Here is a 17,443-nt window from a genome sequence, read left to right on the forward strand (position 1 = left end):
GGTCTTAAAGTTAGAAGGGGCTTTTAAATCATTTAGCCTAGCCCCTCTAAAAGCATGAATCCTATTTATAGCAAGTCAGTCTGCTGGAAGCCTTCCATTGATGGGAAATTCATTATCTTCTCTGGTCTATACTTTTGATTCTCCATATAACTATCTGCCCACCTTGCTTCAATTTCCTTTTTTTCTGATACCTTCCTCTATTATAACACAAATTCCTTGAAGAGAGGGGCTGTCTTTCTTTTTCCTTTTATTTTTATTCCCAGCTTAGCACAACACCCTACACATTGGCTTAACAAATGCTTGATGACTTGATTACTCTAAAGGAAAGAATGCCTCTTTATACTGAGCAGAAATCTAAGCCTCTGTTACTTCACCATTTTCTACATTTATAGGGCAAAACAGAGGAACTCTAATTCCTCTTTAGGACCATCCTTCTGATAATTGAAGACCAACATTCTATTTTCCCTCATCTTTTCTTTTCAGTTCCAATACCCCTAGTTTCTTAAATAGATACCCTGATGGCATAGCTTCCAGCCCATTTACCATTTTTGATCATCATCCTCTGGTTATGATCTAGTTTTTCAATTTTCCTCCCAAAATAAAGTGGTTAGAATAAAACACAATACTCCAGATATGATCTGACCAGGAAAGGGTACAGCAGAACTATTTCCTAGACAATAAGCTTCCATATAAACAGCCTTGTTAGGTGACATAATGGATAGAGTACTGAACATCATCAGGAAGACTCAATTTCAAATTCTACTCCAGATATTTATTACTATTATTATTACTATTACTATTATTATTATTATTATTATTATTATTATTATTATTATTATTATTATTATTAGCAAGTCATTAAATCAGTTTACCTCGGTTTTTTCACCTATAAAATAGGGACAACAATAGCACCTGAATCTAAGGATTATTGTGAGCATATTTGTAAAGTACTTTGCTTTGCTAGGTGGCTTAGTGGATAGAGCATCAGGCCTGGAGTCAAGAAGTCTCTTCTTCCTGAGTTCAAATACTTCCTCATTTATTAATTATGTGAGCCTGGGCAAGTCATTTAACTATGTTTGCCGCACGTTCCTCATCTGTAAAATGAGCAAGAGAAGGAAATGGCAAATCATTCCATTATCTTTGTCAAGAAAACCCCTAAAGGGGGTTATAGAGAGTGGGACATGACTGAAATGAGTGAATAACAACTTGCAAACCTTAAAGCAATATATAAACATGATTATTATTAATTGCATTATTACTTCTTAAACTATCTTTTGAAGCAGAGGTATGTGATGCAAATAGGTGACTGAGATATACTCTGTATGAAAGAATTTTATAGTTCGATAGTTTATAATCCAAAGTCTTCCCTAGTGGAAGCACAATTCTCCATCATAATTCCTACTTAGGCACATAGAATATACAACGTATGGTGCCAGTAGTGGGACAAACACACAGAGACAGATGCAGGAGGCGGCGATGTAAGAACTATGAATCTCCACAGATTTCGCCAGCCAAGTAAGTACAACCATATGTATATACAAGAGGCATAATTAGCTAATCCAGCCAGGCCAAATCACATCCCATGCAATTTTCTAGGCAGCCTTCAAAGAGTTACCAAGTATGAGGAGCCAGCCAATTGTACTTGATCATTCTCTCCAACCCCTGTCCTTTCAAGAGACAAGCCAAAGCATGCACAATGTAGACAAATGAGCAGCTCGATTATATTTGAAAGTTAAACTAATTTTCTTCATATTTAAAAGACTCACAAGTTGCTTAAAAGCTTTCAGTTGGGATGAGGTGAAAATTAAATTATTTAGTGTATGCCCAGCTTTTTGCATTATCTCATGCTACATTTCTGTGGATGGGACCTTTGTGATACCAGTTTCCATGTGTAAAAGGCTCTGTAGTATTTCTCTGTGAATATTATGTTTTTGTAGCGCTTAAGGACCTAATCAGGAATTTGCCTTCCACTGGACCTTGACAGAGACTAGGGAAGGATTTCATTACCAATATTATTTGGCCCTATTTCCCCCACCAGGATCATATAAAAGAATGCAATAGCCCAAAGTAAAAACCAAAGAGAGAAAGGATGGCATAATGAAAGGAGCACTGAACAAGGAATTATTGGCTCACGTACCAATTCACATCATGATGATGAGCCAATCACATAGCCTTCTTTTGTATGAGGCCCCTTACTCATAAAGTAGGTGTGTTCACAGTGAATTGATAAAGACTTTGCGATCACCAAATTCATTTAACGTTAAACAAACTCTTATTAATAACAGCACTTGATATGTATAAGACATTATACTAGGCATTTAAAAAGATTCAAAAGTATATAAGATATGTTCCCTGCTCTCAAGGAGTTTACAATCTAGTAAAGGAACCAAGCTATCAGCAAGGAACTCAGTTGCAAAATATAACATGTAAGAGAAGTTGTCAGTGTTATAAGAGAAAAATGGACCGGAAGAGAAGAGAGGTTGGATCTAGGGGGACCAATTCAGAGGCTACTGCTATAGTCCAGGCAAGAGATTATAAGGATCTGAATTAGCATGGTAGTCATTTAAGTGGAGAGATGGGGACAGATTCAAGAGTGGCTGTGGAGGGTAAAGTGACAAAACTTGGAAATGTAATAAGATAGATGAGTCAAAGGTAGCTAAGTGGCTCAGTGAATTGAGAGTTAAGCTAGAGACAGGAGGTCCTAGGTTCAAATCTGACCTCAAACACTTCTTAGCTGTGTCACCCTGGGCAAATCACTTAACTCCCATTGCCTCGACCTTACTGTTCTTCTTTCTTTGAACTAATACATAGAATTGATTCTAAGTTGGAAGGTAAGGGTTCTTTTTTTTTTTTTAAAGAAGAGTCAGATGATCCCTAGGAAGTTGGGTGACCAGAAGAATTGTGCTGCCTTTAGAAGATGTAGGGAAATCTGGAAGAGAGGGTTTAGGGAGAATCAATTTGTTTTGCAAAGGTTAAGTTTGAGATGTGTATAGGATAGGATATCCACATAGGGCAGAATTCTTACATGAGGGACTAGAGTTGAAATCAATAGAAAGAGGAGGGGCGAGAGTGGGAGGAAAAGAGAGAGGGGAGGTGGGGAAGGGAACAGGGAATAGAGAAAAAAAGGGAGAAGGAGCTCAATATAATATGTAAATGTGGAAGTCATCTTCATTGAAATGGCAATTGAATCAATGGGAACTATTTAGTTAGAATTCAGGAAAAAAAAAGCAAGGGCTAGAACAGAACCCTGGAGTATATTAGTAAATAATGTATGGAACAAGGATGATAATTCTGAAAAGAAGGATTGCAAAGGATGGAGATAAAAGTAGGAAGAGAATCAGGAGAATGTTGTATCAAAAAACCCAAAGAAAAGGAAGGAGCAGTCAACATTATCCATTGTTGTTGAGAAGTCAAAAATGATGATGACTCTGAAATGCCTTAGTATTAGATTCCTTATACCATCTGTCTTTGCTCTTCCTCATTTGCTACTGAATGAAGCTAGAGAAAATCATGAAACCTTACTAAAGCATTTCTACTACAAATTTGTTCCATAATCTAAATTGGGTCCTCCCTGCAGCAAGGTAATCCTTTTAAATCCTCCACCAAGTGATTCATTATCCTAATGAATACAAAACTTTTCCCAAATTTTCTCCTTCCTGAAACTTCCCATGGTTCCTTTTCCTCCAAATCCTCTCAGATCATAATCATGTCTTATATTTCACTAGAAAATTCGAAGTTATTCCCTGAAAGCTGCCTCATCTCCCTTTACCCCCTCATCTTACATCACTCAAATGCCTTCTGCCACCATCTCTGTCATCTTTGTCTCACATAAACAGGTGGCCCTTCTCCTTGCCAAGGCAAACTCTTATACATGCAAAAAGTTATCCCAATCTATCCAGTCTTCTTCAGCAGATTGCATCCTCTATCATTCCCACCCTCTCATTAATCTTCAGTCTCTCCATGACTACTAGCTGCTACTCTCCTGCCTGAAAACACACCCCCATTTCTCCTCTCCTTAAAAAACCATCACTCAATCTGTCTTTCCATTCTAGCTTTTGTCCTATATCTCTCCTTTCTTTCATGACTAAAGCCCCTTGCAAAGTCTTCTACAATCGGTGCCTCCACTTTGTTCTTTTCATTCTTTTCTTAATTCTTTGCAGTCTTCTGATGTTGTCATCCTACTGAAACTGCTCTCTCCAAAATTAGTCATATTTTAATTATCCAACCTAATGACGATTTCTCAGTCCTCATCCTTTTTGACCTCTCTGCAGTCTTTGACACTGTTGATCACCTTCTTATTGATAACCTTTATATTCTCCCTTCTCTATGTTTTTAATACACTGGTATTTCTTGATTCAACTCCTACTCAGATGATGGTTCTCTTTCTCAGTTTCCTTTACTGGATCTTTATCCAGGTCTTTCCTGTTAACTGCAGGATCCCCCCACAGCTCTGCTCTGGGGCTTCCCTTCAACCTGTATATTATTTTACTTGGTGATTTCATCATCTCTTATAGATTTATTTTCATTTCTACATAGATGATTTGCAGATCTATTTATACAACTTTGATCTCTTTACTTACCTCTAGTCTCGTATTTTCAACTGCCTCATCTTGAACTGAATGTCACAAAGACATCTTAAACTCAACATATCCAAAACAGATCATATTATCTATTTTCCCAGATTCTCCCTTCTTTCTAACTTCCCTAATATCATTAAGGATACTACCAACCTCCCAGTCATCCCAGGTTTAAAACCTAGATGTCATCATCCAATCAATGTCTTATAATAATGTCTCATTTAGTCTATCTTCCTAATGTCTCATATACATCCCCTTCTCTCTGACTGTCACCATTCTGGGGTAGACCATCATCATTTCATATCTATTGAGATAGGTTGCTGTTTACTTTCCATGCTCCCAGTTTTTCCCCATTTTAGCCCATTTTCCATTCAGATGATAAACTAATCTTCCTAAAGTTCAAGCCTGACTGTATAACCCATCCCCATTAAATCAACTCCAATAACTCTACATTACCTCCAGAACAAAATATAAAATGCTCTGCCTTACTTTTAAACCCCTTAATAACTTGTTCCTTTCTCTTTCAGTCTTCTTACCTTTTCTTCATCTTCGCATATTCTATTTTGATGTTCCTTCCACATGACACTTCATCTCCTGTTTCCTTTTAAAAAAAATCCTTACTGTCCATCTTAGAATCAATACTAGGTATTGGTTCCAAGGCAGAAGAGTGGTAAGGGCTAGGTAATGAGGGTTAAGTGACTTGTCTAGGGTCACCCAGCTGGAAACATTTGAGGCCAGATTTGAATCCAGGACCTCCCATATTTATGTCTAGCTTTCAGGCCATTGAAGTACCTAGTTGCCCCCTAGGACAGGACTTCTTAATGTGCATGTGTGATTGTGAGTATGATCTCTTGATAGTCCCTTTAAATCTATGGAACATTTATCAGAATAATGCTTTTTTAATCCATAAAATAACACCTCCCTATATGCCTAGGTCATTTATGCATTTTGAATTTATCTTGGCAAATGGTGTAAGATATTGGTCTACATCTAATTTCTGCCCAACTGTTTTCCAGTTTTCTCAATATCTTACCAAATAGTGAATTCTTATTCCAAAAACTTGGAACTTTATCTTTATCAAACACAAGGTTGTTATAATTTTTTACAACTATTTCTTACATGTCTATTTCCATTCCACTGATTTACCTTTCTATTTCTTAGTCAGTACAAAATAATTCTGGTAATTACTGCTTTATATTATTATTTGAAATCTGGTACCACTAGACCTTCTTCCTTATTATTTTTTTTCATTGTTTCCTTTGATATTCTTGTCCTTTTGTTTTTCCAAATGAATTTTATTATTTTTTTCTAGTTCAATAAAAATATTTTGGGATATTATTGATAAAGATAAAAATTAGAATATGGAACATATTACCTAACATATTTATGGATATGAGAAGAATTTAGGAATAAACTAGAGATAGAAAGTATTGTTAAATGTAAAATGGATAATTTTATCCATGTAAAATGGATAATTTGAAAAGTTTTTTTATAAATTAACTAATATAGTCAATATTAGAAAGAAAGGAATAAGTTTGGGGGAAATTCATTTTCTCACATAAAGGTCTCATATCTAAAAGAAGTAGAGAAATTGTAAACTTGATGTAGAGAATATGATCCGCACCCCAATTGGTAAAGGGTCAAAAGAGATGAACAGTTTTTAGATAAAGAAATAAAAGCTATATAAATTACATGAAACAATGCTCTAAATCATTATTTGTTAGAGAAATGCAAATCAAAACAACTCTAAGAAATCATCTCATACCTATCACATTGGCTAAGATAAGAGAAGAGCAAAATGACAAATGTTTCAGGAAATGTGAAAAAACAGGGACACATAAATTGTTGGTAGAATTGTGAAATGAACTATTCATTTTGGAGTGCAATCTGGAATTATATTCAAAGAGCTATAAAATTGTGTATACATTTTGACCCATCAATACCACTATTAGGTTTATTTCCTAAGGTGATCAAAGAAAAAGAAACTATATGTTGTGAAATATCTAGAGCAACTCTTTTTGTAGTTGTAAAGAACTAGAAACTGAAGGGATGTCCATTAGCTGGAGAATGACAATGAATTGTGGTATATGATTATAATGAAATACTATTGTATCCTAAGAAATGACAAATAAGACGATCACAAAAAAATCTGAATAAATATGAAGCAATGCAAAGTAAAATGAAAAGAACCAGGATAATATTGTACTTAGTAACCACAATAACATATGATGATCAACTGTGTATGACTTAATGATCAGCAAGTCCAACTTCAAAATACTCAAGATGAAAAAGAATATCTAAGAGCACATAGAGTCTAAATACAGATTGAAACATACCATTGTTAACTTTATTTTCTCCATGAATTTTTCTCTAGTGTAAGCAATGTATGTCTTCTTTTACAACATGATGAATAGGAAAATATGTATTATATGATGCTATATGTACAATCATATTATCCGTCTTCTAGGGAAGGGGAAAGGGGTGTGACAGGGAGGGGAAAAAGAAATCTATGGAATATTTCTCAGAATAATGTTTTTTATGTGCATAAAATAAAAGAGGTAAGATCACAAAGGAAACCAATTATTTAAAAATATATGTATAAAGCAAAAACAAGTTCATATACCCTTAGGTTTAGATTCTAGGCTCTAGGATAAAATATAGATTCCTCTAATTGGTATTTGAAATCCTTTACAAACTGGCTTCAAACCAGCTTAAAAAAAAAAAAAAGATTGTGTCCGTCCCCCCTATTTTTTCTAGCTTGAAAATGCAATAGCTTATGACCCCTCTCTGATCAGGAAGAGAATTTAGATCTTCATTTTTCAACCTGAGCTGGTTTGTTTCTCTGTAGGCAACCCAGTGGCATCCCTGTTCCTGAAAGCTCACAATATTTATGCCAATACTAGTGTGAACTTCACTCAATTGGCTTGACCTACGGCAGCCCAAAAGATCCACCATTCTAAGCCCCGATTGATAATAGAGCTTACAGATCTATACCTCCATGCTCAACTTCAGTTCAACTCTTGAAAGTGTTTACCTATTATACACTAATGTTCCAGCCACGATGCTGTAATTACTCTTCATTAGACATGACATTCCTTCTGGCATTTCCTTGCCTTTACATAAACTGTCTCCTATTCCTAAAATGCTCTCCCTTCTCACCTTCATCTCTTGGCACTCCTAAATGTCTTCAAGACTCAGCTGAAGTACCATTTCTTATAAAAATCCTTCCCCAGTCCTCACAATCATTAGTGCCCTGCTCCCTTTCCCAAACCCTTTGAAATTCCTTTTTTATTTTTATTTGCTTTTTTAAAATGTTATTTCCCCACAATAGAAGGAAAACTCTTTAAGGTGGGGACCCTTTTGTTATTGTCCTTTAACTCTGGCACCCACCATAGGGACCTAGTATATAATAGGTTATTTAAAAAATGCTTATTAAACTCTATCAGAAGATGATACATCTAATCTTTTCTCTCTTTTGAACTGGGAAAATTAACTACTTAATTTACTGAGCCAACATTTTATCAATTAGTCACTTGTTGACCTCTAATATAACTTGTAATGTTGTCCAATATTTATACTTAATGTATCAGGTAGGTAGGCTCTATCTCCAAAAACAGACTATAAACAACTTGAGGGCAAAAACTACCTCCTCCATCTCTTGTCTCCCCCAGAGTACCGAGGATAAGGCTGACCACAGAGTAGGCATTAAGTAAAAGTTTGCTATAAGAATAAATATAAGTGTAATATATGTTATTTAAAAGTATAAAGCACTTGATGTATGTGACATACTGGGCTACTTGGACCAGTTTAGGAGAATAATTTGAATATTGTAAAAACATTTGCTCTCTTTGGAGTCAGAGGAACCGAGTTCAATCTCTTGCCTCAGTTTCTTACTACCTACAAGACCTTAGGTGAGTCAGGCAAGTCACTTAATCTCTTTAGATCTCCTTTTCATCATCTTTAAAAAGAAGAGACTTGATCATCTGAGATAACCATTTAGGCTTTTACAGTTCTAAATGGAGACCCTTTGATTCACTCAGAATTAGGCCATCAGATTTAATTCCAAGCTGTTCAGGTTACACATTTCTGCTGGAAATAGGTGAGAAGATTGTATTGATCCTGCAATGTCATACTGTAGTCTTTGGGATTTTTTGTTTGTTTGTTTGTTTTTTGAAACACTGAGATTCTGTATGCCAGTGTTTTCTTCCATCACTTTCTGCCCCTGTTTGAAAGATATGTTCTCAGAGGAAGCCATATGATTGGCATGAGGTGAGATGATCTTAATGAAAGTGTTGAAAATAGATACTGACTTGCAATCAGTAAAAGCAAATTAGAACACACTGATCTCTCCTTTTTTCTCTTACTGTCCAAACCATGTAATCTCACAACTGATTGATTATGCTTTTTTTTCCCTTCCTTGCTGTTTCATGTCCAAATTGTTATCTGTCTCGTGTCCTAAAAGCCATGGCCTGATTCTTCTTTTTTATCCCCCACAGTGCTGAGCACACAATAAGTGGCTCTCTAGATGGGTAATGTGATCTGAGATTTCACTAAAGATTCAGGACTAGGAAAGTGATATTACTATAATACACTGCTCTGGTTGGACTAATTTTGGAACATTGTGTTCAGTTCTAATGAATAATATTTTGGGAAGGATATGGACACATTAAAGAGTCATGAGAGGAGAGGAAGGCGATCAAGATGATGGTCTTATGTTCATGTAATATAAGGATTGGTTAGACAAAGTAAGATAGTCAATCTGGGAAAAAGAAGCCTCTTGGGGGAGAGAGAATATGATGGCTATCTTTTAAAAAATCCCTTGCCTGAAAGAGGGATTAGATTTATTATGATGGTTATTAGCTTCTGCAGAGGATGGAACTAAGAACAGAAAACTGCAAAAAGGCATATTTAAGTTTCATGGCAGAAAAAAACCAACATATAGCAAATAGAGCCATATAAAAATGAAATGGTTTGCCCCAAGTGTGTTCATCTTCTGTGAGATTCTTGTTATTAAGGTTCACAACTTTGGAGTCATCCTTTACTTCTCATTTGCCCTCATCCCACATTCAGTAGCCAACTCTTGTCAGCATGGTTGATGGTGGCACAATGGATAGACTGCTAGACATGATGTCAGGAAGATCTGAGGTCAATTCCTGCCTCAGACAGTTACTATCTGTTTGAGCTTCTACAAGTCACTCAATCTATGTCTGCCTCAGTTTCCTCATCTAAAAAATGGTGATTACAGCACCTACAATTTAGGATTATTGTGAAATCAAATGAGAAAGAATATTTTTAAATGCTTTGCATACTCTAAAGTATTATATAAATCTTAGCTATTCTTCTTCTCACTCCTGTTTCTACAAATTTCTAATATCTGTCCCCTTCTGTTCATTCAAAAGGCAACCACACTGGTTTGGGTCCTCATTGCCTTTCATTAGGATTACTATAATAGAATTCTTTTTGGTCTCTTAGCCCCAAATTTTTGCCATGAACAATCCATTCTTCACAATAACTGAATTGATATTCTTAACGCATCAAACTAATTATATTACTCCCCCTTCTGAATAAACTGCTGTGATTCCTTTTTATCTGTAAGGTCAAATAGTAATGCTCTGTTTGACTTTTAAATCCCTTTAGTACTCAGGCCTATCTTTCTAGTATATTATTAATTACTTCCATCTATGAACTTTACACTCTAACTAAATTATCTTTCTTACTGTTTCTTATAAATGACCCTCTATTTATCTCTACATGATGTACAGATTTTCTCCATAGCCAGGAATGTACTCCTGGTCCCCCGACCCCCAACTTCCATTTCTTAGAATTTCTTTGTAACAATAGCTGTCTCATAGAGCATGCATGTGAAGAGGCCTAAATTTTGGCTACTTCTGGAGAAGTGTTTTGGCTGGAAGCACTATCCTTGACGTGCCCTGAGCCTCAGCCATTTCTGGCAATATGTGTGCTTTTGCCTCCTGAAAATGGGCCTACACAATCAGAGGTTTCTGGATCTTCCTCATGGGCTACCTCCCTCTTTGCCTTTGCTAACTGGAAGTAGGGCAGTAACAAAAGATTGGGCACTCAGAAACAAAAGCTGCCCATTCAGCTGAATTTAAAAGGAACAATAACTTCTTTTCTGAATGTGTGGCTTGGGCCTCCAACACCTCTCTCTTGGACTTTCCATTATTAAAAAGTGTGAATTTATTCTTCCCTTCTGGCCTGGCATCATGGCAACTGCCCACACATGGAAGTGAACACCCCATGTCATGGCTTAGATAGTTGGGACACAGGATCTTAAATCTGTTTCCCTCTTCTTCTTGATGTTTCTTTCCCTGAGCAAAGACTAAACAGCAATGATGGAAGATAGACTGTTCAGACCCAATAACTACCTCAGAAGCTCAGAATTTCCTGAGTTTTTCAGTTGACACTGACTGCCCAAGGGATTGGAGAATGACTATCACTGGAAAATCAACCCATGCCATGACCTGACTTATGGGATGGTAGAGACCTTGAATGAGCTATTCAGATACTGTAAAGCCCAAGTAAAGGTTAAATGCCTATTCAGCAATCCCACAAAGTATTTAATGTTTTAAGTACTCAGTTCCTACAAGAGTTTAATAAGAGATGTGAGTTAAATATTTTATATATCTCTCAATGTCTTTTGCATTTAAGTATATCTTCTATGGTAGAAGAAATTAAGAGCTTTTTTGTCTATTAAGTATATTTCTAGAAGAGATTCTCTTAACTCCTTTAGAATTTTAGATCTGAGACAAATCTCAACTTAATATAAGAGGATGCCCCTTGAGGGGAAGAAGCCAAAGACAATGAGAAGAGGTAAACTCCCTCCTGTAGGCCAGGATTCTCCAGAACTAAAATCAGTCCATGTGAATCCAGAGCTAAAACCTTTGAGTATGAGAGGTCAGTCCAGCTCCTTTACCCTGTATATGGTCATAACTAGCTTCTTTCAAAGATCAATTACTATCTCCCTCTCACTCCAATGATATTGTATTTATTTTATAATATATATACATATATGTGTATATATGCTTATATATACACACACATCCATATATATCTAATTCTTCCCTCTTAGAATTATAGCTTCTTGAACAGAGGGGTTTCATTTTTTTTTAAATCCTGATTCCCATAGCATAGTGGCCAGCACACTGTAACTACTCAATAGATGCTTATTATTTGATTGATGATTGGATAGATGCAGCTGACAGGCAAGTCATATATTTTTCTTCCTGTAGAAAAATGGAGAAGGACTTTCCAGAAGCCAGAAAATCATACCAAAAAGACAAATTTCTACTTTCTAAGTGGCTGGTGCAGTTCAAAGCTGAAAGTGTCATAGAAATCTGCTCTTAAAGCATCCCTATCAGTGAACTCACAATAAGGATTTTATCATAGTGAATTCTCTAGTAAAGGAAGCCAACCCAGAAAGTCTAATATCTTCTTTGGATGTCTGGAAGAATGTCTTAAATCCATAAGACCTATCCTCATTTTTGTTCTTATTTAAATAAATGGAGACACAACTACTTTATTTGATGAAAAATAATTTGCTATTTCTTTAAATTCTAGGGAAATTCAGTGAAAAGTACATTTGACCTGTAATGAGTAGAAATTGGTTTGAGTTCTAGCTCTACTACCAACTAGTAATGAAATTATGGGAAAGTTATACTAATTTCTCCTTGTCTTAATTCCTTCATTAAAAAAAAAAAAAGATGTACTAAATGATTACTAAATTCCCTATCAGCTCTAACTTCCCATGACTATGGAATTTAAATTCTAATAGTGGAAAGGAACTTTAAAAACAATAGTGTTTCAAAAGTAAATTGATATGGTATATGATGGTGATGGAATACTGTTTTGCTATAAGGAATGATGAATCGATAGATTTCTATAAGGACTGGAAAGACCTACATGAATTGATGCAGAGTGAAATAAGAAGAACCAGGAGAATATTATACACAGTAACTAGAACATTGTGGTATGGTCAAATGTAATTGACTTTGCCAATAAAAGCAACACAATGATCCAGGACAATTCTGAGGGACTTATGAGAAAGAATGCTATCCACATCCAGAGAGAGAACTGTGAGAGTAGAAATACAGAAGAAAACATGATTTATTACTTGTTTATATGGGTGTATAATTTGAGGTCTTGGTTTTAAAAGATTACTCTTTTACAAAAATGAATAATATGGAAATAAGTTTTGAGTGATTATATATACTTATATATATATCCCAGTGAAATTGCTTGTCAGCTCCAGGAGGGGAGAGGAAAGAAGGGAGGGAGACAACAAGAATCATGTAATCGTGGGGAAAAAAATAAAAAATAAAACCTAAAAAAAACCCTTACAATGGGGGCAAGAGAAAAAAAATATGATTGGATCAGACTGTTGCTTGAGCTGAATAAAGTGATGATAATGGATTAAAAATAATTCTTAATAATTTTTAAATTGACAAGAGGAAGCAGGTAAGCAAATCTGAAGAAGTAAACAAGAACACAGACAAGCAGTAAATAGAAAGGCATGGTGTACATGGGGGGAGGGTGGTGCATCTAGGTGGCTCAGTGGATTGAGAGCCAAATTTAACCTCAGTCATTTCCTAGCTGTGTGACCCTGCGCAAGTCACTTAACACCCATTGACTATCCCTTACCACTCTTCTGCCTTGGAACCAATACACAGTATTGATTCTAAGACAGAAGGTAAGAGTTTAAAAAAAGAAAGAAAGAAAGGTGCCATGGTGTGGTAAAAATGGCATCTAAGGTATTGAGGATCTTTGTTCAAATCTAGAAAGTACTACTTATTTCTTGAGTGACATTAGACAAGTTACTTTATTCCTCTATAATCATTCAAAAAAATGATGTGATTGGATTCGATATTTTCTAGGATCCCTTCCAGTCCTTCATGAGCCTATGAAAATGCTATCCAGAATAAACTATAGTTTACACAAGGATTTAAACTAAAAGTAGCAACAAAGAGAAAAGACTAACAAATAAAATAAATAGCTGCTGATAACAGCAAGAGCCCAAAGCACGTCAGTGTCTAAAAGGGACAACAATGGCAGATATGAATTTTGATTTTTCAGAGGAGGGATTGGGATCTTCAAATACATCTTCCACATTTTCTTGTGAAGATAAATGTTTTAAAATAACCATCTGTATCCCAGGTGGATGGCAGGAACAGGTGTCCCTATCTTAGGCATCATCACAAAGAACACTCAGAAAAATGGCTTTTGAGCCCTCCTAAAAGAATACTTTTCACTTTGAAGATTATATGCTAATACAGGTGTACCATAAATCTAAAAGGGTTTCTGTATGGCTATGAATGTTGGTAGGACCACTGAAAGGAAATTGTCTTGCTCCTTTCTCCAGCAGGAGATTTAGGCAGTCTTCACGTTATGTGGTATGTATTGGAACACTTGTCTTCAAATCAAGGGTTCATTATTCACATCCATATTTAATTGAACTTAAGAGGTTTGCTGTTTAAATGAAACCCCTTCCCTCAAGTCATTTAATGAAGCAAAGAATCTTTTTCTCCCCAAAGAATCTGTTTATAGAATCAGTTTTCCTATGTTAGGTAAGAATACCTAAAAGACTCATACATTGTTACAAGGACTTTGGTATCCATTAGTCATTTATTTTCAAATTAGTGGGGTGTTAATTTTATACTATAATAGGAATATAGACATTTTTGAGGTAGTTTGAAAAAAAGTCATTTGCTAGGGAATTGCCAAGTAGAAGTAACTAACAAGTACTGAATTTTACATCTTTTGATCTGGGGGAATAGGGGGAGCAAACATATATAACAGCAGTTTTTGTAGTAGTAAATAAGTAGAAAAGAAGTGGATGTTCTTCAACTATATAATGGTTTAAAAAGTTGTGATACAAGAAAATAATGGAATAGTCTGGATTTTAAGAAATAATAGATAGTAAATGCAGAGAAACATTGGAATTCTTATGTGAATTGATGTAAAGTGAAGCAAGCAGAACCAGAAACAGCACATAATATGAACTACAACAATGTAAATTGAAAAAAAATGACCACAAAACAAATGAAAACCCAGTCTATGAAATCATAATAGCTAAACCTGGCCCTTAAAAGAATAGTAATATACCTTTCTCCCTTCTTTTCAGAGATGAGGATTTGGGGTATGGAAGACTACAAAAAATGTTGAGATTCAGTAAATTTGTTGTTTAATTTTGCTGAACTATTTTTTTCATGTATATAGGTATGTATATGTGTTTGTGTGTGTATGTATTTTTGTCCAGAATAGTTGATTCCATTGCTATTGGGAAATTCTTGGTGATGAATCTCCTCATACTAGTGCAGATCTGTTCTTGTTTTGTAGCTTCAAGTCTTAGAGAGTTGTTACTGCAGTTCTTTCTGCCTCTGCACATTATGCTGACAAACTTAATAAGAGAATGAGGATCTGCTCCTTTTCTATATAAAAAAGTATTAGGAAATGTACTGTCAGACTTGGAAAAAAGTGGCACACTGTAATAGGCTTCCAAAGAAAAATTTATTTTGGGGGGGATTTCTTTGGCTTGGAAGAATCCAAATCCCAAACACAGCTACTACAAACACATACATTTCAAAGCTACTCCTCCTCATGACACATATGCCCCATACAACTTATCTACTTGTTTTCTACTTAGAGAACCTCTCATATTCTACAGGAACTTTTATGGATTTTTCTATACATATCTACTAATTCTTCCACTTACCCTGCCCCCTCACACCTTACTTATAATCTTCTCTAATGAAAAAAAAAAACAACACTTTTGCAAAGCCTTTCTGTTAGAAGTGCAAAAGAGCCATTTTTTCTGCCCAAGTAGCTCATAATGTAACAGACAAACTGTCAGAAAAAATAGACTTAATAATGGTAAAAATCTCGCCCTGGCATACATCTATCATAAAGCAATCTTCCAGAAATCTTGAAAACCTTCATTAAATTTCCTGTCTTGCCCCTGACAGTTATAAAGTGCTAACAATATTACTCATGATGCAAGTGTCTTCAGAAATACCTTATCATTTTTTCTCATAACCTATTTTGTTCTTTTCTTTTTCTTTTAACGTCTGCCAGAGAGTAGGGGACATTCCCATTTCCTGTTAGTATAATCCATGGCAGGAACTGAAAAGGAAGTCAATAGTGGACCCTTTATCTATTGAACTGACTGAGTAAATCAATAGCCATAAGTTACAATCAGTGAAATGATGTACTTCTCATATTGTTTCATATCCCTTTCAAAAGTCATGTTAAATCCCTATTCAAACCCAAAACAATCACCCAAACCTTCACTATAGTTCCATGGTCAGTATGTAAATCCTGCATTGTTCTTTTTTCATCAGAATCTACAATGGCAGAGAGTAAGCCACCATTACTCCTTCCTTGGGTCACTATGAACAAGAGAGCTCAATCTTTTTTTTTCTTGTGATCCCTTCCACTGGAACAAGGGATTCCATGAACTCTTGACTCATTCCTTCTACCAAGATTTCTGTTGTTTCCAACCTTTCCCAGAGGGAGAGAGAGAGAGAGAGGGAGAGAATGAGAGAGAGAGAGAGAGAGAGAGAGAGAGAGAGAGAGAGAGAGAGAGAGAGAGAGAGAGAGAGAGAGAAGAGAGAGAGAGAAAGATACTATAAATTAATAGCACACATGAGAAACCAAAGGAGAGATATTCTCCCAGAATAAATAAGCCTCTACAGAAGATCAACACACAAGATACCAGAACTCTTGAAAGCCATCAGGGTTTAGACCCATCCTGTCAGATTTTCTGATTAAGATATTAACCCTTATTTATATAAAGCAATTGGTTTTATGAAGCTGATTTCTCAGATCGAAATTGAGAGTAAGGCAATCTGAATAGCCCCCTCAGCAGGGTGTCCTACCTGCAAAAGGAACCGGGGCATCCTTATCCAGGGCAACGAGAGGTGGATCCAAAATGACAGTGTCATTGTTCTCAGTTATGACTCCGTGGTATGAGGTTTCAATCCATGGTTTATGTTTGTTGACTAGAAAATAGATACAAAATGCAACTTGGTGAGTTAAACATCTCCTGTTAGTAGCTCATCACAGTATATGTGTAAATCCCCAAAGGTAGATGAATACAACTCAACAATTAATAAAAAGCCTTTGTTATTAGATAAGAATCTCTATTTTATATGCTACTGTGTCACATCTAAATCCAATGACAATCAGAAAATTAGCAGCAATTCCAGCAGTCTTTCAAACAATTACTAAGGGTTGTTGTTTTTTTTTGCTTAAATTTTAATATTTCCTAAATTTAAACCAACCTTATGTAGAAGTTTGTATAGCTAGTTATTCATCAGCTGTTTCTATAACCCAGATTGATTCATTTAAGTATTAACTTTTTAGTCATCTACAAACATACATTTAATATCTTGTATAATATATTTGTTACCTGAGCTCATAGTTTAATTACTGTTAGTTGAACTAAGGAGAGGGGGCTATGGCTAACCCATAGCTGTCATAAAAATGACAAAAAAATCAGTCTATTCCTTGGAGCAAAACAAATTGTTATTCTTCAAAACATTAATCAGTTAAATTAAAATAATCAATTAAACAATTTAAAATACCAAACATTTATTAAGAACTTACTGTCAGGCACTATGATAGGTGCTAGGAATAAAAGTCCCAAATCTCTGATTTGAAAAGAATTCACTGTTAATCATGAAAAATAATATGGCCACATATAATTATATTTAAAAACACATACAAAGTAAAAATTAATTGATTTGGGCTTGAGGAGTTATAGGGAGGGGAGAAAATTCAGGAAAGATATTGTTTATAAGATGATGCTTGAGCTGATCATTGAAAGATATAAGGTATCCCATGAAGCAAAA

General features: G+C 35.4%; 1 protein-coding gene across 1 annotated transcript in view; it reads right to left on the minus strand.

Annotated features, from left to right (window-relative positions):
* CLSTN2 (calsyntenin 2) overlaps nucleotides 1–17,011 on the minus strand; it is a 612,830-nt gene extending 595,819 nt beyond the window's left edge. Inside the window, exons 1-2 of the mRNA XM_044669146.1 lie at nucleotides 17,002–17,011; nucleotides 16,469–16,591 (exon numbers count right to left, since the gene is read on the minus strand). Coding sequence (XP_044525081.1) covers nucleotides 16,469–16,591; nucleotides 17,002–17,011 — 133 coding nt within the window. The remainder of the gene's footprint in view (nucleotides 1–16,468; nucleotides 16,592–17,001) is intronic.
* Nucleotides 17,012–17,443: the final 432 nt, after the last annotated feature.

The sequence above is a fragment of the Gracilinanus agilis genome, chromosome 3 (assembly GCF_016433145.1).
Source record: "Gracilinanus agilis isolate LMUSP501 chromosome 3, AgileGrace, whole genome shotgun sequence".
NCBI classification, from domain to species: Eukaryota; Metazoa; Chordata; class Mammalia; order Didelphimorphia; family Didelphidae; genus Gracilinanus; species Gracilinanus agilis.